Here is a 20,090-nt window from a genome sequence, read left to right on the forward strand (position 1 = left end):
TAGAGCAAGTAACCCCTCCTTCTCCCAGAACTTCTCACTCCTATGCTTGTGAACTTTTTTAGATTAATCATAGACCTAGAGATTAAAAAAAAATTATAAAATATATCAAGACATCACCAAATCAGCCTATTGGAGAGGCATGGTGGGAGATCCTCTAAATATTAGAAAAATGTTTCATTAAGAAATTAAAAATAAATTATATTACTCTCAAGTCATTACAAATATAGGTGGTGATTTCACTGAAGCTCAATGTTTCAATGAAGCATATCATCAATTAGGGGTTTTATTCCCCTTTTTATTTTGAAATAATTGAAACTTTCCCCACTGATACTACACAACCATACTAGATGATCAGAACCAGGAAAATAGCATATCATCAATTAGTTTTTAAAGATTTCAAAGTTTGTTAAAGCATTTTAAATCCCTGCTGAATATTGGAGAGGGAAGTTTCCCTGGAAGCAGCCTAGTCAGAAAGGTGAATGTGACATGCAGAGAGGTCAGGTATCTCTATTGGAGCAATGTTTCTCAATCCTGGCTGAACATTCCAATGTCTGGAGGATGGGCAAAATTCAACCACTGGCTGGGCCCACCCCAAATCAATAAAATCAACCCCTACAAGTAAGACTCAGGCATCAGTATGTTTTAAAAAGCTCCTCTGGGGAATTCCCTGGCAGTCCAGTGGTTAGGACTCTGTGCTTTCACTACCTAGGGCCTGGGTTCAATCCCTGATGAGGGAACTAAGATCCCACAAGCCACCGTGGCTCGACCAAAAATAAATAAAAGCTCCTCTTAAGATCCTTATGTGCAGCCAGAGTCCAGAAATACTGATGTAAGCTTGATTTAATGCTTTTTTTAAAATGAGGTTTTTGAATTTTTTTTTTTTTTTTGGCTGCATCGGGTCTTAGCTGTGCCACACGGGATCTTCGTTGTGGCATGCGGGATCTTTCGTTGTGGCATGTGGGATCTTTCATTGTGGCGCGCAGGCTTCTCTCTAGCTGTGGCGCACAGGCTCCAGAGCGTGAAGGCTCACAGGCTCCGTAGTTACAGCTCGGGCTCTAGAGCACATGGGCTTAGTTGCCCTGCAGCACGTGGGATCTTAGCTCCTCACCCTCATCCCCTGCATTGGAAGGCATATTCTTAACCAGTGGACCACCAGGGAAGTCCCTTGAATATGTTTTGCTTTAGTGCCATCACTGACAAATATTTCAATGTATTCAAACTCCCTTTGTTCTATAGATCCAGGCTTCAATTTTCTATAATTAAACTAAGCCTTAAAACTGAGCTATGTAATAGAAAGACAGTGGGACTTCTCATCCCTGGACGTCTCGGAGGTTCAGGCAAGGGACAAAAAAATGGCTGGAGTAAATCAAGATCTACTCCTTTTCCTCCCACTCTAGCTTCTAGTAGTCTGGATCAGTATCATTGTTTTTACTTCAAATTTGAGGAAATTTGGAGAACTGCTAATATCACAGAGGAAAAAATATGTATACAAAGGAGATTTTATTTCTCCCATACTACCTAATCGGAGTAACCACGCAAGAATACATAGACCCCAGGCATAATCAAATTACCTCTGTAAAGTCTCACCCTAAGACTATTTTTGGAAACTAGGGATTTTCCAGATTAGCGAAAGCTGTGGCGTTGTCACTGGCTCAGGCCTGAGTTTCGCAAGCGAAGCTGCTAAAGCAGCCGCCCTCCCAGTCAATACGAATCCCTCGCCTTACTACGAATCCCTCGCCTTACTTCGAAACCCCTGTGAACCACACGCTCATCGGGGAGTTTTTTTTTTTGAGCCGAAGTAGTTCACATTCCTGTTTTCTAAAAATACTGTAAAGCACCCTTCTCCAGATTCCTTGCGGGTCACTTTAAATTACAAGTTCGTCCGTACACGACATCGGAGTAGCCACTTCCACCCGCCAATGCAGGCGAAGGTCGACCCAACGCCTCCCTTTGTACTCGCCGAAACTGCGCCACCTAAATGCGAAAAGTTAGGAGAGGAAGAGAGACGGGAGCACAGGGACGCACGTTCTAGACAAGTTGTCAACGCGCAGGGGTTACAGTAAATTTTGCAGACTCGAACTTGGGGATAAGGTATCTTGTAAAGCTATCTTGTTAGCCTCCCTTATTATACTCGTGGTTAAAAATATTACAAACGAGGCGGCTTGAGCTTGTTTTAGGAAATAGACCACCTCCTCGATCACTCTGGAGGCCCAGCGGAGAGGGAACCCAGGTCACCCGAGGGTCCCGCCGCTCCCGGGCCAGCGCAGGGTTGAGGCGCCGCGGGCAGAGTCGAGGCCTGAAGGGACTAGTTGGCGCACGCCGGGGGGGCGTGGTGACGTCAGGGCGGAAGCGCACGCTGCGTGAAGCGGCCCAGAACCCGGCGGTCACGGGAATATCCGTCGCGCCGAGGACGCTGGTTAGTCTCTCTCCGGGTTCCGGCTGCGTTGGGCGTGCGTGCAGCTCGCTGAGACCATGGCGTCCGGGCCTCACCCCACCGCGACCGCTGCCGCCGCCGCCTCCTCGGCCGCCCCGAGTGCGGGCGGCTCCAGCTCCGGCACGACGACCACGACGACGACCACGACGGGAGGGATCCTAATCGGCGACCGCCTGTACTCGGAAGTTTCGCTCACCATCGACCACTCGCTGATTCCGGAGGAGCGGCTCTCGCCCACCCCGTCCATGCAGGACGGGCTCGACCTGCCCAGCGAGACGGACTTGCGCATTCTGGGCTGCGAGCTCATCCAGGCCGCCGGCATTCTCCTTCGGCTGCCGCAGGTCAGTGCTCCGGCCCCGGGCCGACCTGCTGCGCCTCCCTCTCCGCTGCGTCCCGGTACCACCAGGTTCCGGCCGGGTTGGGGGTGTCCCCCTGGGGCTCTCCAGCCGCGGGTCCCAGCCGGAGCCCGGGCATGCCGAGAGCGGGAGGGCGCCGGGCGACGGGAGGACGGGGACGGGAGCTGTTCGCGGCGGGGAGGGGGAGGGGAGCGAGCGGCGGCGGCACAAAATGGCGGCGGCGCCTGGTGCGGGCCCGCCTGACCCCTGCGCTTCCGTTCTTCTCTCTTGTCTGCAGGTGGCGATGGCAACGGGGCAGGTGTTGTTTCATCGTTTTTTCTATTCCAAATCTTTCGTCAAGCACAGTTTCGAGGTAAGCAGAGCGGGGGCGGGTGAAAGGGGATTTTTTTTCATCCGGAAATGGGAAGGAGGGCGGAGGTGGTGTCAGCAGCCAGTCTTTCCAGAAAGGGAGTGGTTAGTTTCAGGCCTTTGTACCTAGCTCTCACCCACCGGGAAGTAGGGACTTTTGGAAAGTGTTTTAGAACCAGAAGATGGATCCTGAGCCCAGGTGCCCTGTTATCAAGAATTAGAATTTTCAACCAAATGCAAAATTTCTGTGAGGTTGAGCTTGGCTCTGGATTCACAATTAAGGGAGATTAAGCAATAAAAGGAAAGCATTACACTAGCATAGGCGGTAAGCCTATGGCCTAGAAATGTCAGTTGCGATTTCATTTCACCAAAGGTCCTAAAGTTCCCAGCTGTGTCCTAAAGTTTCTTCAACAGGATAAGTTCCTTAGACTTTGAGAGGGGCACTTTTTTCTAGCAGTACTCTGTAGTCCCATAATCTAACAACTTTTTATTGGATCATGGTTCTTTCAGATTGTTGCCATGGCTTGTATTAATCTTGCATCAAAAATCGAAGAAGCGCCTAGAAGAATAAGAGATGTGATTAACGTATTTCACTACCTACGCCAGTTAAGAGGAAAAAGGTAAGATTGGCATTACTGAACACAGATCTCTTGATACTACTGTGCTGTGCACAAATCATCAGATCAAAACATTCTTTCCTCTCAAGTTAAAACCGATGCAAGGGAAAACTGACTTTAATTTAGGTGTTAAAATTCATATAGGAACACGCTGGTACTTAATTTGAAAAGTCACAATTAACCAGTTATTTAAAGTTTGTAGAGGCAGTTGCGTTTATGGACAATCCTAACAGTGCTGTGAAGCCAGTCCTGTGGTTTAAGATTAAACAAGAAAGGGAATACGTTTGACTCAAGTGTGAGTGTATTCTGTAAGTTATTTTTCCCCTCTCTTCTCTGGAAGACTGAAGGCTGGAAGTGTAAATACCGCAGTTCAAATTAATACTGTGGCAAAATTTTGTGTAGATTGTTTTTCCACGGGAAGTCCCAGTTAATTCCTTACCAATTGAGGTTGGCTTTTGTTAGAATACTTCTCAACATTGAACTACGATATATCCTATAATACCGGATCTGAAAGGACTGCAGGATGATAAAGTTTGGAGTCAAAGGGATTAAACAGGTATTTTGTTTTGGTCAGATGACAGTCGCAGTGAGTGGGTTGCATTTAGATAAGGCCCATCTATCTGATCTTGTAAGGAAATAGAGACCAAAATAGTGTTGTGTTTTAGGTGTCGTGGATACCTGCTAACACTTTATGTGTTCGTGTGAGGCAGTACCAAAAAGTTTTAGTTGCAGTGCTTTTGTCTATAGATGATCTCTAGTACATACTATAGAAGAATATGCTTGGTGTAGATTAGTTGTGTTCACTTTTTAAGGAATTGTTGTGTGTTAGATAAACTTCTATTGAGTTTGAAAGGAAGTTAGTTATAAAAGGATTTTCAGTCGTTTTGGGGTTAGTACCCAATTAGTATCTTACGTGAGTGGTCTTTATTTGCTGAGTCTGTAAAAGTTGGTAGTAATGGAATTATTCAGAGACAAACCAGTAGTTATCTTAAAATCTGAAACATGGCTACCCAGATAGTTTTCACAGCATTTTTCAGTTTTCTACATTCTTTATTCTGCCATCTTTTCTCATTAACCGTAACCATTTCCGGGGATAGACTAATTTTTTTAGTTTTCATTTAAAAATGTCTTTTAGCTTCTTAGTGAGGAATTCCTGAAAATTGGGAAGTTTTCAAATTGGTATTTAGCATGGTCTGAGCTAAAACTTATATTTAGATCTAGGTGATTCTTCAAGGTGTTTAAACAAAATGACACTAATAAAAAGGTTTTTTATCTTTCGTCAAAGGATTCTGTGTTTGCTTAAAGGAAATAGTTTTCTGTTAGTATTCTTTGGACCATTGAGCTAACTATTATCATTTAGTATCATCTACTTTGAAATTTTTCTTTGAGTATTCTTCCTTGATTTCAGAGTAGGTCTTCTTAACTATAAAAACCTTGGAATTTAAAACATCTCACCTGATTTGACTGTTGTGTCTGATGTAACAGTGTGGTTTTTTTTTTTTTCCTTTTCTTTTGGTCATTATCGCAGAGAAATTGATTGTGTCTCAATCTCAGAAGTCTGATTATAGCATGAAATTTAAAAGGAGTTGTTAATTGCATGGAAGTCTTTTTTTTTTAAGGCAGGATGTAAAAGTGTTCTATGCATATTACAAGTTTACTCAGACAGGTAGCTTGTATATGTTATTAACTTCAACTCTTTTTTCCCTTGCAACCGACTATACAGCGACCAGCTACATTTACCAAAGCCTGGGTGATGTGGAGTGGTACATAGCGATGAAGCTGTCGTCATGGCAACAGTGAGTGAAGTATCGAAAATCCCCAAGGAGAAGCCAGTGCTCTGAGAATAGGTCACTGGAATCGGGGACTAACAGGTTGGCCACTGGTGAACCATTTAGAAAAACTCCTGTTTCTTGTTATAAGCGTTTGTCTTTGCTGTCCAAGTTATTAGAACGATAGTTTAGTAACTTTTTGCATAGGTTAATGTTATTAGAAAGTACTATCAATATCACACTTTAGTTAGGTAAAGTACATATTAGTTTGTCTTATTGGTGCTATTTAGTTTATGAATAGCTTTAAATTGAAGTGTGACCTTGTTAAGAACAGAGGCATCGTTTTTGTAGACTTCAGGTCACTATATTTAAGTCCTGACTACATATTAGAATCACCAGAGGAACTTTTAGAAAGAACTAATGCCCAAGCCCCATCCTGGATTTTTTTTTTTTTTTTTCTCTTCAATTTTTTGTAGTTTGAGAATGGTTTTTTAAGCTCAGAATAAATGGCTGAATTTAAAAAAGTAATATTGCTTTTTTGTTTCAGTAGTTTCCAATTATAATTTGCTTTTGAGATGTAGTATACTCCCAGCAAATTAAGAATTTTATGAAGTTTTAAGGCACTTACCTTCATACTATAAGGCTTCTCTAAAAGATAAATATAGTTTTAAGGCACCTACCTTCATACTATAAGGCTTCTCTAAAAGACAAATATTCAAAGCCTGGTGCAACCCACTCATTGGTGAATATGGTGTGGTATTTTCAACATGCATATAGATCATAGAGTTGGAAGGGAAGAGATCTTGTCATTTAGTCCAGCCTTCCTCTGCAGTTTATTTTGGTGGTTCTAAAAGTGTTTGTTTAAACACTGCCAAAGAAAACATTCTTTTGAGGTAGGAATTACAAATTTCTGTAGGTTGAGTAGCAGTCTGCCTTCTTGTAAACTGATCTTGTTTAAGTATAGTCTCTTAAGGAACTTGTTCTTCATTTTCTTGGTCCTTTGTACCACGTGAGTGAGACAAACCATGTTTGGATCTGCTCCTAAATTTGTTGTTGTGGTTGTATTTCAAGATCATGCCAAAGGAAAAATAGCTATTCTGAGAGACCAGATAATAAACGTCAAATGACCAGAACCCAGAATTTCATACTAAGACTAAAATTTGAAAATTGTTCTTTTCATATAAATTAATCTGAAAAATCTGACCAAGTTAAAAGCGGAGGAGGTAGGTAGAGTTAGGTTTGGGTGTTTTTTGATCATGAAAGTTTTTTTCTGAACAGATGGTTTCTTTTAAAAAGATTTTAAAATGTTAGCTGTTCAAACATTTATTGGAAAGGAAAGTTTACCTAATTGCGGAGGAAGAAGTTCTAGCAAGCCTTAATTCAATTTGATGTACTTGTTACCATGTAAGGTACTAATTGATACTTTAAAGAAACCATTTGCTTAGGCAGTTTGAATCTTTCCTTACTGCTGTTATATGGGGACACATTTTTCTACTTTTTAAAAAAAATTTTTATTTATATTTATTTATTTTATTTATTTATTTTTTGGCTGTGTTGGGTCTTCGTTTCTGTGCGAGGGCTTTCTCTAGTCGCGGCAAGCGGGGGCCACTCTTCATCGCGGTGCGCGGGCCTCTCACTGTCGCGGCCTCTCTTGCTGCGGAGCACAGGCTCCAGACACGCAGGCTCAGCAGTTGTGGCTCACGGGCCTAGTTGCTCCGCGGCATGTGGGATCTTCCCAGACCAGGGCTCGAACCCGTGTCCCCTGCATTGGCAGGCAGATTCTCAACCGCTGCACCACCAGGAAAGCCCACATTTTTCTACTTCTGATACAAAATAGTCTTTGTAAGTAGTGTAAATTATATTCATCGAACCTTCTTTGATTTGTGAGGTAAAACCAGTTCTGAACAAAAAGAACGTATCAGATTTTACACCTACGAAGTTAACTTTGAAGACTACAGGTAATAGTAGGCCTAAGCAATAAGCTGCGTACCTAGTGGAATTATAGTAGATAGTAGTTTGGTTTCCTTAATTGGTTTAATGTTGGGATTTTGACACAAAAAAATGGGAAAGTAAAGATTGTGGCAGAATGGATGGAAAATAATTCGCTTAAGCAGAATTAATGATTAAACCTGATTTGGGACTAATAGCCATAATTCAAGTGTTTAGTTGGTTGATTGCAAGAAAATGAATTTTAACAGAATTTGAAATCAACTCTTAAAGCAAGTTTAGTAAGAGGTATAATGAATTTGTTCAACATAAGTGGGAAAAAATGAGACAAAACTGCTTTTATAATAATTTTATAAGGATTCTAATGGTGCAGTTTACTGTTTGAGTTGCATGTTAAGGGTTAAGGTAATGCGCAACTATAACACCAGAGGTATTCTGTCTCCTAATGAATGCCTGATGAAAGGGCCATCAGATAACTAGTCCATCGGTTAGAGTCTTAAGTAGATTTGACTTTTTTTCCAAATTTCCTGTTTTAATATCTGAAAAATCATAAACCTTAAGATCTTTGGAATATGTTTTCATATATACATTAATTGTTTTCATTTGAGTTAAATTTGATTTTTTTCCAAAGAACAATGAACTTGTAGCCCATTTGTCCTGATAAAAATGGGGTCATTATTATGTTTTTATGTTAGAAATCAGCTCCCTCCCCAACTGGTGGCTGCATTTCTCACACCTTTCAAAGCTGTAAGAAGAATTGAGTGAAGGCCATTTTAAATATTGTTAACATGCTATTTTCCATCTTGTCAGCTTTGCCAACTTTTGTCTTATATCCAACTTGATAGAAATCGTATAGTATAGAATAACTAAAAATAGTTTAGTTAAGCATTCCAGTTTTATAATTTGAAATAGGAGAAAGAATGGAAAATAAATATGGTAGCTGATTGTTTTTACTCTGGTAGCATATCACTACAGGGTAATGTAGCTTATATCAGATTCTTTTGTGATCTTCAAATGGATATGTAGGTTTTTGGCTAACATGGGCTTAAATTTTTCTGGATTTGGTGTGCATGGTAAAATGAGTTATAAGTGGGGGCAGTGTTCAGAATGACTGTCTTTAAAATGTTGTGTTCTGCCCAGAGCAAAAACTCTTGAATCTTTTGGCTGAAAATGAATTGAGTATGGGGAAAAGTATTTAATTGTTGTACCCAGATACATACCTTATCAGGTCTTAATAAAAACGTATTTTTTGTTGGTTAGATGTAAGAATGTCTCAAATGAAGGACATTGGGACATTTTATAGGCTTTAAAGTGAAAGTCTTAAGTCCTGACTGACTTCTCATTAAGAAACTAGTTTTCAATTTTAAGACTTAAAGATGTTTTAATTGAAAGCATTTTTTCCCAAAGCATTGAACCACTGATATATCGCCTTCTGCATCATAACTTTTGAAGCTATCATAATTTAGTTCTGGCACAGAGACCTTGAGTACTCTTCTAGTTTCTTCATTATGGTTGGTCTTCCCATCTCTTTTGCCATTGCATACTAAAGTTACTACCTAATAATGACAACTCTGACCAAATTTTGGTCTGGTTTTTATTGATCACTTCGAATTTTAAATCTGATTTTTAAAACATTTCTTTGGTAATTGAGCTGAATCTATAGTTTCCAGATTATTTTCTTTAACAGAGATTCTTAGATCAGTTTATTTAAACAAATTGCCCATTTAGGGGAATCTGAATTAGCTACCCACCGTTTTTTCCCCTAATTTTAATTTTGGCCTTAAACTAGCCAAGAGTTGATATTTTATAAAATGAGTAAAATCACTATAACCTTATAAGGTCTTTATAATACGTATTTTCAAGAGCACATTAGTTTTGTTCCTGGAGTCTGTGGAGACTAACGAGGTTTGTGGAAATAAATCAGGCTATCACCTAATATATATACCTAAAATATCTGGATGAAAAAAATCAACAAGGATGTATCTAAGAGCATTAGAGTGAATTTTTTTCATTGCAGGGTTTTGTTAGTAAACTAGGAACTGAGTCGAGAAAGTATATATTTAATTAGCATAACTTGGACAGCACAAGATTAATGCTTTTAACTTGTTTGCAGGAGTTTAAAAAGCTGGTTTCTGTTGCCAATAGTTGGTTGGAAGGGAAAATGGAGATGCCACAAATAAAATTTTTTGGATGTGCAAAACAGTTTTGATTTTATTTCTTACAAACTATAGGACTCCAAGCCCCCTGATCCTTGATCAGAACTACATTAACACCAAAAATCAAGTTATCAAGGCAGAGAGGAGGGTGCTAAAGGAGTTGGGATTTTGTGTTCATGTCAAGCATCCCCATAAGGTGAGTTGTAGAATACAGAAATTAACGTTCGTAAGTATTAGGGGTTTTCTTAAAATTTTATTTTACATGAATTTATATTTGAGAGTTGGTTTTAAAAAGCAACTTTTTGGATATTGATATTTATCAGTAAAATGGGAGTTGAAAAGACTTGGGTTCAAATCTTTACTCTTTATTTTGTTCTTTTTGCTTCTGAGGTAACCCAGTTTCCATACCTAGAAAATGGAGATTTTTAGATATTAGCCAAGGAATAAATTATACGTGTATCTGCAGAAGTACCTGACAGTACGCTACCCTGTTGGTGAAATGCTGAGTGTGGCTGCTCACTTTTAGCATTATTGAATGTTCTTAGGTTTCTCCAGTGTCTCTTGGCTTCCATATGCTCAACATAAGCTGTAGCACAATGGTTAAGAGAATAGGTGCTCTGGGGGCAGGACCATCTGCACATAGAAACTTGTTTCTGCCATTAGCTGTGTGACCTCGGCAGATATCTGTTTCTCAGATTCCACATCTCTAAAATTGTAAAATGAGAGTGATGATAATACAGGTGCAGAAAGATCAGAACTGAGGTAAATTCATTTATATGAGTTTTTAAATTTATCACACGTTAGTGTGATAAGCGTCACTGTAGAAATATTAGTGTTTGATTACTTACCCACTCTGAGTTGTACATAATATTTATCATACCCATTGTGTAACTTTAAAAACATAGCAGTCTCTAGGGTTTTTGTACCTTGGGAAATTAAATGAAATAATCAGTTCCTGTCGCATGAAACTTAGATACTGTTCTTAACTGATTTAACTTCCATTTTTTTTCCTGCACAATTTTGGAACATTACGTCTCCGTATGAACTCTAGTAGCATAATAACCTACATTGACTCTCGGGTACATTTTAGTTGGTCTGTATTCTTTATACAGTTTATAGAAGAATTAAAACTTGCACCTAACATTTTCAGTTACTTATGTTCATTGAACTCTGTACTCTGAAAGAACCACCAGTATGCTAAACTGAGTTTTTTTCCCTTGTCCTTCAGATCATTGTTATGTATTTACAAGTCTTAGAATGTGAACGTAATCAAACCCTGGTTCAAACTGCCTGGTAAGTTGCTTTTTTACATTTCTTTCCTAGCCAGGAAAACAGAAGCAGAAATAAAGTAAGTTTCATTTTCCCTTTCCAAAATAATGAGATGAGTTTGTTTTGGTGCTTTTTGTTTTTTTGTTTTTTAATGAAAAGGTAAATAATGCTTATTTCTGCTTCCTGTTTTCTTGGCTTGACTAATTACTTTTAATGGAGAACTCAATTTAACTTTGTTCTTTTTTCTACTCTTTAATTAAAGGGTAGTCCATGATGGTAAGTCATAGAACTCTGCCCTCTGCACTTCAGCCCATGACCTCAGGATGGCCTGATTGGCTGCCCTGCTCTCCAGCCAATCCAGTGCAAGCTCTCATCCGAGATTCACTGAAGTGGTCCATATCCATCTGGCAGCATCTTCTAGTTCTGTCGGGGTGTCAAAAGGATTTGTATATTTGCTTCTAGAAGTAACTCTTCAACATGCCTATGTATTTAATGTATACCTGTAACTATCAAAATGAATAGTTCATTTTTGATAGATTTGTTGTCCAGCCATTATGAATTAAATGATTTTTGTTAGGAGTTTGACTAGATTTCTATTTTTTTTTGGTATGTATAGCATGAATTCTACCAAAGGAGACGGCAGCTTAAAATGGGCACCATTACCATACTTGATGAATTCATAGCTGCTGGGCTATTGGAGGCAATAGTATTAGAAGAAAGAAGTACTTCATTTTTAAGAGATGTTAATATTAACATAGCACTTTAGAACTTACTTTGTGTGATTTGCAGTGCTGACTTATTTAAAGTTAAAACAAGGAGTTCGTGGTTCAGCCGCAACTACTGTCTTAAGACTGTTGATGATGTGCAGTACTTAAGTGATGTAATTCTTATGTTCTGGACTTATGACTGCCATGCTTCTTTTTGGGCTCAATAAATATTAGTAATACTAGAAAAGTCTCATTACTTTTATAAAATGCATGCCATTTTTTAACATATGTTCTATAAAACAGATTTTTAGCAGTTTCACGGGTAAGGAATTTTAAGAAATAGTCTTTTAGTTTAACCTTTTGAACTATTTGTAAAATTTCTTCAATACTTTAGGAATTTTGTGGGGAGGGTTCACTAATATAAAAGTTCAGTAATTTATTAACTGAAGTAGTTACTGCTTTTATTTATACTTAGTCACAAAAAGGTATGTAAACAAGGCTGTTGTATGTGTTTTTTGCTCTTCACTTCCCAACCTAGGTTTTCTGAAGTAGCTTACTTAGCTTTCTTAATATAATTTGGTGAGTGCTTACTGAAAATGCCTTTTTTACCCCTCTCACAGTATTGAGTTTTTGAAAGAACTTGATTGACACTGCTTTTCATTGTGGATAAAGGAGAGAGATGGTCAGTAATTAATGGCTTGAAGTATTGTTGGAGTGGTTTATTTCTGAAACTAGTCATGTCAGAACTGACTCTCATTGCTTTTCATAGAAATATGTTTTTAAAAAACTACGTTCTATTTGGAATAATGAATTATTTTAAAGGACTTTGCTTATATATAGGAGACATGAAGAATGATTCTAGTGTTAAATTCTTATCTCTTACTGATTTTTGAGTTAAGAATTGTTACATGCTAGAATATTGAAGATAAAAATATGAGAAGAAAAAAGAATAAAGTAGATTGAGTCTCCAATTTTATGTAAGCTTCAGAAGAACTGGTTTATTTACATACAAAGCTTATGGTTGAAATATTTTTCAGGAATTATATGAATGACAGTCTTCGAACCAATGTATTTGTTCGATTTCAACCAGAGACTATAGCATGTGCTTGCATCTACCTTGCAGCTAGAGCTCTTCAGGTAGGTATATATATAGCCTGATATATATATTCTATAGTCCTGTAGGATAAATCACAAGAAGTATCAGTTCTCCTAATAAAAACAGTGAAAATTTCATCTAAACTATTCTTTTTTTATGGTTTAGATTCCATTGCCAACTCGTCCCCATTGGTTTCTTCTCTTTGGTACTACTGAAGAGGAGATCCAGGAAATCTGCATAGAAACGCTCAGGCTTTATACCAGAAAAAAGGTAATTCTGTTTACTAGTGTTGGTGTTAATATTTTGTCAGTGCTAAGAATCTGAACTTCTGTAAAAGAGAAATACTAACTTCACTTTCTTCAACAGCCAAACTATGAATTGTTGGAAAAAGAAGTAGAGAAAAGAAAAGTGGCCTTACAAGAAGCCAAATTAAAAGCAAAGGGATTGAATCCCGATGGAACTCCAGCCCTTTCAACCCTTGGTGGATTTTCTCCAGCCTCTAAACCATGTAAGATTAATTCAGGATTGAAATGACTTGAGTACTGAAGATGTTTGGTTATTAGAAAGCTTTAGCACTTAACAGTTGCATAGAAACAAAGATGTTAAGAAGCTATTACTGTTTTCTCTCATGACAGCCAACTGAGGACTGATACTTGGATGGTATTTGGAGTCACATTTAGAAACAGAATTGGCCCTCTGTAAAATCTAATAGTTAACATGCCTTATGTTTTTTTTTTTTTAACAGCATCACCAAGAGAAGTAAAAGCTGAAGAGAAGTCGCCGATCTCCATTAATGTGAAGACAGTCAAAAAAGAACCTGAGGATAGACAACAGGCTTCCAAAAGCCCTTACAATGGGTGAGTATACTTGAGTTAGAAAAATGGCCTGAGGAATCTTTTTATGTGTTTAATTTCTAACATACTTAGTATGCAACTAAAATATTGTGTGGGTTTTTTTTTTTTTTTTTTTTAAGTGTAAGAAAAGACAGCAAGAGAAGTAGAAATAGCAGAAGTGCAAGTCGATCAAGGTCAAGAACACGATCACGTTCTAGATCACATACTCCAAGAAGACAGTAAGTAAATACTCTCTTAGGGAAAGCAGTCTTATTTGGAGTAAAGGTTCTGGCTTTTTTAAAAAATTGCACATAGACTGTTTTCAAAGTTAGGCTAGATTTAGTCTTTTAATATGAGGTAAATTGTGAGAAATGAGTTTGTAAATATGCTCTGTAGGCATGTGGCTTTTTTGTTTTGTGGTGGTGTATGGCATTCTATTCTGTTTTTGTCCACGTTTTTTGAAGTGTAGGACCTGGCTGACCACTTAATAATTAATAACCAATAATCAGGTCAGCCATAGCCGAAGAATCTTCACTAATTAGCTTTATAATTAGATGGCTAGCTACTTGTGGCTCTTCAGTGGTTCTTTTGAGCATGTGGGAGATAATTCAGTAAATAGCTATCTAGGGCACTAAAAATTAATTACTCCCCTCGGAATATAGACGTATAGTAAATTTGTTCAAGATTTGTCTAATATGTGAACAGGCTGGAGGAGAGGTAGCGAGGGGTGGGGAAATACAATAAAAGTCTTCAGTCTGGCCTGTCACTGACACCATTCGATAGTTTTGTTTTGAACCTGCTGTGATGAGCACCACCAAAACTAATCTGTTCCCAGTAGAAACTGAATCTAAACCTCAAATTTTTATTATCTAAGTTATAATAATAGGCGGAGTCGATCTGGAACATACAGCTCGAGATCAAGAAGCAGGTCCCGCAGTCACAGTGAAAGCCCAAGAAGACATCACAATCATGGTTCTCCTCACCTTAAAGCCAAGCATACCAGAGATGATTTAAAAAGTTCAAATAGACATGGTCATAAAAGGAAAAAGTCTCGTTCTCGATCTCAGAGCAAGTCTCGGGATCACTCAGACGCTGTCAAGAAACACAGGCATGAAAGGGGACACCATAGGGACAGGCGTGAAAGATCTCGCTCCTTTGAGAGGTCTCATAAAGGCAAGCACCATGGTGGCAGTCGCTCAGGACATGGCAGGCACAGGCGCTGACTTTCTTCCTTTGAGCCTGCATCAACTTCTGATTTTGGCTATCTACAGTGTGATGTATGGACTCATAATTGAAACAAACATTAAAAGCAAACTGATTAGGATTTGATTTCTTAAAATTCTCTAGGTCTCTCTCTAGAAACACTGAGGACATTTTCTTTTGGAAAGAACTATGTTTGGTTTTTTTTTTTTTTTTTTTTGCACATAAAATGCCCTAGCAGTATCTAATTGAAAACCTTGGTCAGGTTCAATTGTAATTATTATAGTTGTGTATTGTTTATTGCTATAAGAACTGGAGCGTGGATTCTGTAAAAATGTATCTTATTTTTATACAGATGAAATTGCAGACACTGTTCTATTTAAGTGGTTATTTGTTTAAATGATGGTGAATACTTTCTTAACACTGGTTCGTCTGCATGTGTAAAGATTTTTACAAGGAAATAAAATACAAATCTTGTTTTTCTAAACTGCTTCATACATCTTATTTAAATAAATTATTAATTAAAAAGAAAAATTTTAATAGTAAAATGGCTGTACTGATTTTCTGATAGACCTGTTCTTTCCTCCGTTACATAAAGTTGGAGATTATTAAAATGTAATTCTTACCTGCATTGGGAGCTAGCGTAGAAATATTCTCTGTATATATGGAAAAAGCAAATGGGTGTGGCCCAACAATGTAACATTGTTTTATTGTAGCATGAAACTAAGTCAAAACTTGATTTGCACATAAATGGCACCATAAGGTTATTTTAAGTCTGTTTTAAGTACTGTTGCAAAGGTGAGCAAACCAGAACTTTCAACATGACAGCAAATTAGAGACAACTACTGAGCGTTAACATTTGAGGTATTTAATGACGCTTTTTATCTAAGCTAGGAGAACTAAGTAATAAGGTGAGCTGCCCCCCCCCCCCCCCCCCCCGCCCCCGGCTGGCTGTTAAAGTCAAGTCTGACCACAAAGAAAAATAGCCAGAAGTCATAGCCAAAAGAATATTTTTAGAATTATTCACATGGAGAGTTATTTCCCCAATATTTTAGAAGTCAGTTTAGAGATTGTAAAGGCCATAATAAATAAAATATTGCTTTATAGTTAAAATTTTCCATTAAAATTTTCACCCATCTTGGTTACTTACCTTGTCCACTAGATGGCTCCAAGTGACTTGTTGCTGTTTCAAAAAATCAAATACATCCACAAAGAGATGAAGGTTTTCTGCCACTAAGGATGTTTAAAAAGAATAGTTACAGCTTCTGAAGAGAATTCCAAAGATTTCTGAACACATTTCAGCAGTGGCGGGCAGTGGGGCTGGAAAAAGTAGAAAGCCTCACAGGGAGGCAAGATTCACTTGGATATAAAAATGTCGGGTATGATAATCAGTTACATTTCTGACAATAAAAACTAAAAACTAACATGGCCTAGTATGAATGAGCAACTTCTGGAAGGATAAACAGTTCATTTAGAGTGTTCTACATGTGCTTTACAATTGCTGAACTGTAACAGTATTTGTGCAGAGCTTAAACTGCCTCTAATAGCAAACAGTTTCTTTACAAGACTGGCATGAAGAAAGACAGGCAAATGTCAAGGCCCTGTTTAACAAATTAATCCTGAATTCTTAATAGTGTAGAAATTTTTACCTACCCTATCCTTGTTTGGAAATAGTACGTGGGTGAAGGGGTTTTGTGAAGATGGAAGATACGGAGGATACATCTGCGTGTGAGGTGAGGGTTGTATGTTAGACGTTGCTTTGGGATGATAACTTTTCCTTGTGTCCTAATTTTTGTCTTGTGCTGTTACTGAATCAGTTTTCTAGGTTGTCAACAGCTTGACAACCTTATGCTGCTGTACCCAAATTGAAAAACTTAATTTTCAGACTTTTATTATGGGGAAAGTCGGGTACCCACCTCTTGGCTCCGAAAGTAATGATCAGTTCTAGGTCAGGCAACGTTTATACCTCACCAACTCACCATTCCACCTCCCACCCTTACTTGGAAGAAAATCCCAGACAAATGATTTCATCACGTATTTCAGTCCAAAAGGTAAGGGCTTTTTAAACGTCCATAATATTTTTATTATACTTAAAGTAACAGTAATGTCTAACTTACTATTCAGATTTCCCTTACTATCTCTCATTTGTTTTTATAATTGGTTCAAACAAGGTCTATATTTGGTTTAAATCACAGATTGTCCATCTTTTTTTTCCCTTGAAATTTAAAGAAATTGGGTCATTTGTCTTGGAATTTTCCATATTCTGGGTTGGCTGATTGTAACCCTATGGTGTCCCTGAACACATTTTTCTGTTCCTTGTAGATCGCAAGGCTTGGTAACTTTAATTTTTTTACTGAAGTTCAGAAGTCTGGGAACCCAGGCTATGTGTTATTCTGAAACGTACTAAATTGCGGCCTCATTCACCAGGTATCTCACCAAGTTCCTGATGTTAATACATTACTGCTTGTACCTCAACAGCCTTGTATGTATGCGCCCCATTTGTGTCTGTCCGCTCACCTTTGTTTCCCACTGCAGCTGTAAATCTACATATAAGATGTTTAGTATTCGTCCTAATGATTCTTAATACAAGCCCTTTAATGGGGAAAGTCGAGTACCCATCTCTTGGCTCCAAAAGTAATGATCAATTCTAGGTCCAGCCTTGATCCCCTTGTGTCCCTTAGAGTAGCAACTCCTGTGGCTGGAAGACACAGCTTGACTTTGTAACCATTTGAACTTTGTCCACTTCTGGAATAAAAGGAACATGGGCTTCCATGTCAGCTCTGCATTCAAGTCATTCCTCTACTAAGGTGATGTGGCAAGTTATTTAACCTCTTGTCTGCAAACTGGCCCTTACCTCCCAGCATTGTGCAGAGTATGTGTGTTAGACATAAGGGGGTTCTATTTTTACCCCTGCAATCCAAACAATTCATGTTAGAAAGCACCCAACTACTTAGAGAAGTTTGAATTCTGCGTTTCCTATGAACACAGTTCAAAATACAGCTGTTTCAGAGTGCTGCCTCACTGAGATTAGCTCTGAATCTGAACAGTACAAGATTTTAATAATTAAAGCATGAAGTAAACACCAGCCTCCTTGATACCAGCTGTCCTCTTGACCCTTCTGCTTTTGCCACCTCTGCTCAGGATAATTCTAACCCAGTTCTAAGGACAGGAAATTCCTACCCTGCCTGGTTCTATGTCATCAAATTCCTTTCCTCTATCAACTATCATCTCAATAGTAGGTGTAGTAGCATTTCTATCTGTATGTCTGTGCCACGGTCCATCAAACAGTTGATGTATTGGAAACGTTAATCCCATGTTGTTCTAATACATAAAACTTGCAGTGGTTTCTCATTTCACTCTAGAAACCCCTGACTCCAGCTGTATGTGATCTGACCCCTGCCAGCCTCTTCCATCAACCAACCTCTCCTCCTCTTCCTCAAATGTGCACATCTATTCCTGGTCCTTCCCACTTGCTGTCCTCCCTGCTTGGGATGCTTTTCTTCCATATCTTGTGTGATAGGCTTCATCATTCAGGTCCCCTCTCCAGAGTCATCTCTCCAGAAATAAGCCCCTCTTGACAACCCCCATCAACGTTCTACTCCTTGCTAACATTAACTTTTTCATAATGCTTGCCACTATCTGAAATTACCTTATTTTACTTTATCATTGACTCTCTTATTAGAATTTAAGCTTCAAGAGAGCAGCAGAAATGTGATTTATTCATTACTGTATGGCCCTTACCTAATCCTACAACAGTGCCTGGCCTGTACTAGGATATGCAATAAATAATGAGGAATGAATGAATTTCACATACACTAATTTGCTGAATGGGACTTTTAAGCCCTCATCTTTCAAGTTTGAGTGCATGTTCTTATTCCAACTGCCCTTCAGTGAATGTGTATATTCCCTTTACCAGGTTCTAGGGTCCTGGAGCTCACAGACAAAAGGGGGCAGATAGATAAACTACAGCCCAGGGGTAGCCAATTGGTGGGCCATGGGCCGAATCTTAGCTTGCCACGGGTATTTGGTTTGCGCAATGTTTGTTTTAGTGAACTAGCTGCTAACATTTTAAAATTGGAAATACATAAAAACCTAGACCTCCAACTTTTTTATAAAAATTAGAATACGTGAGATCTATAATCCTTCAAGGCAACAACTGACTAGCACCAAGCAGCCCTCTGGTTGGGGTGTGCACACTACAGTGCGTTATAGTTCTGTCTACTCCCTCTTAATTGCAACAGCGAAGCAGGTGTCAGTTTGCATTTATCACTGTGTGGACGGTGGTATCTTTCTTGGATCCTACGCCTTTTGCTCACTGATGTTACCTGCCTGAACCTTGCAGTAGACCCCTGACATCTCGAAAGATATCCAAGACCTATATGAATCTCCACATCTGAATGTGGCATTGTTTGTATAGGCTCCTGGGTCAGTTGAAAATCAGATTGTTTACTGTACCCAACATCTCTCCACTAGTTACCCGCAGTATAATGTGGTTTACCTTTTCAAACTGGAATTCCTCACTCGAGCAGCTGTTTCATTGCTGGAGCACTTATAGAAAAATTCCACAAGTGGATTCTTCCTGTTTTTACACAGAGCATATGACACATCAGATCTTTGAACAGCGCACAAGGCACATCATAACACTAAGCCACCCTGAGTTTCAGTATTCCACCCTAAATTACAAAACTAATTTTCCGCTCAAAATATATTCTTTTCTTGGGCTTTTTCAAATAAACCAAGTTTCATTCATTGGACAATATCACACACACACGTATGTATATACACATATATGTGGGGGGGGTGGTATAGTTGATTTATATTAGTTTCAGGTGTACAACATAGTGATTCACAATTTTTAAAGGTTACGTTCCATTTGTAGTTATTATAAAATATTGCCTATATTCCCTGTGTTGTACAATATATCCTTGTAGCTTATTTATTTTATACATAATAGTTGGTACTTCTTAATCCCCTACCCGTCTTGCCTCTTCCCCCTTCCCTCTCCCCACTGGTAACCACTAGTTTATTCTCTACATCTGTGAGGCTTTTTTGTTATACTCACTAGTTTTATTTTTTAGATTCCATATGTAAGTGATATACAGTATTTGTTTTCCTCTAACTTATTTCACTTAGCATAATACCCTCCAAGTCCATCCATGTTGTTGTAAATGGCAAGATTTCATTCTTTTTATGGCTGAGTAGTATTCCGTTGTGTGTGTGTGTGTGTGTGTGTGTGTGTGTGTGTGTATATGTCACATCTTCTTTATCCATTCATCTGTTGATGGACACATGTTGCTTCCATGTCTTGGCTATTGTAAATAATGCGGCTGTGAACACGGGTGCATATATCTTTTTGAA

The 20,090-nt window shown here is 38.6% G+C and overlaps 1 protein-coding gene across 2 annotated transcripts; it reads left to right on the plus strand.

Annotated features, from left to right (window-relative positions):
* The first annotated feature begins 2,392 nt into the window (after nt 1-2,392).
* CCNL1 (cyclin L1) lies at nt 2,393-15,199 on the plus strand. Of its 2 annotated transcripts, XM_061194539.1 has the most exons (11): nt 2,393-2,775; nt 3,068-3,142; nt 3,649-3,758; nt 9,703-9,823; nt 10,856-10,920; nt 12,641-12,740; nt 12,865-12,969; nt 13,066-13,207; nt 13,445-13,556; nt 13,673-13,771; nt 14,407-15,199. In XM_061194539.1, exons 1-11 carry the CDS (start codon nt 2,473-2,475, stop codon nt 14,753-14,755), a joined length of 1,581 nt encoding a protein of 526 aa, XP_061050522.1. In that variant the 5' UTR covers nt 2,393-2,472; the 3' UTR covers nt 14,756-15,199. The 2 variants fall into 2 exon arrangements, with proteins under 2 accessions (XP_061050522.1, XP_061050523.1); XM_061194540.1 differs by lacking the exons at nt 12,641-12,740; nt 12,865-12,969; nt 13,066-13,207; ... (1 more) ...; nt 13,673-13,771; nt 14,407-15,199 and adding an exon at nt 11,159-11,893.
* The last annotated feature ends 4,891 nt before the right edge of the window (nt 15,200-20,090 follow it).

This window comes from Eubalaena glacialis, chromosome 6 (genome assembly GCF_028564815.1).
Source record: "Eubalaena glacialis isolate mEubGla1 chromosome 6, mEubGla1.1.hap2.+ XY, whole genome shotgun sequence".
Taxonomy (NCBI): domain Eukaryota; kingdom Metazoa; phylum Chordata; class Mammalia; order Artiodactyla; family Balaenidae; genus Eubalaena; species Eubalaena glacialis.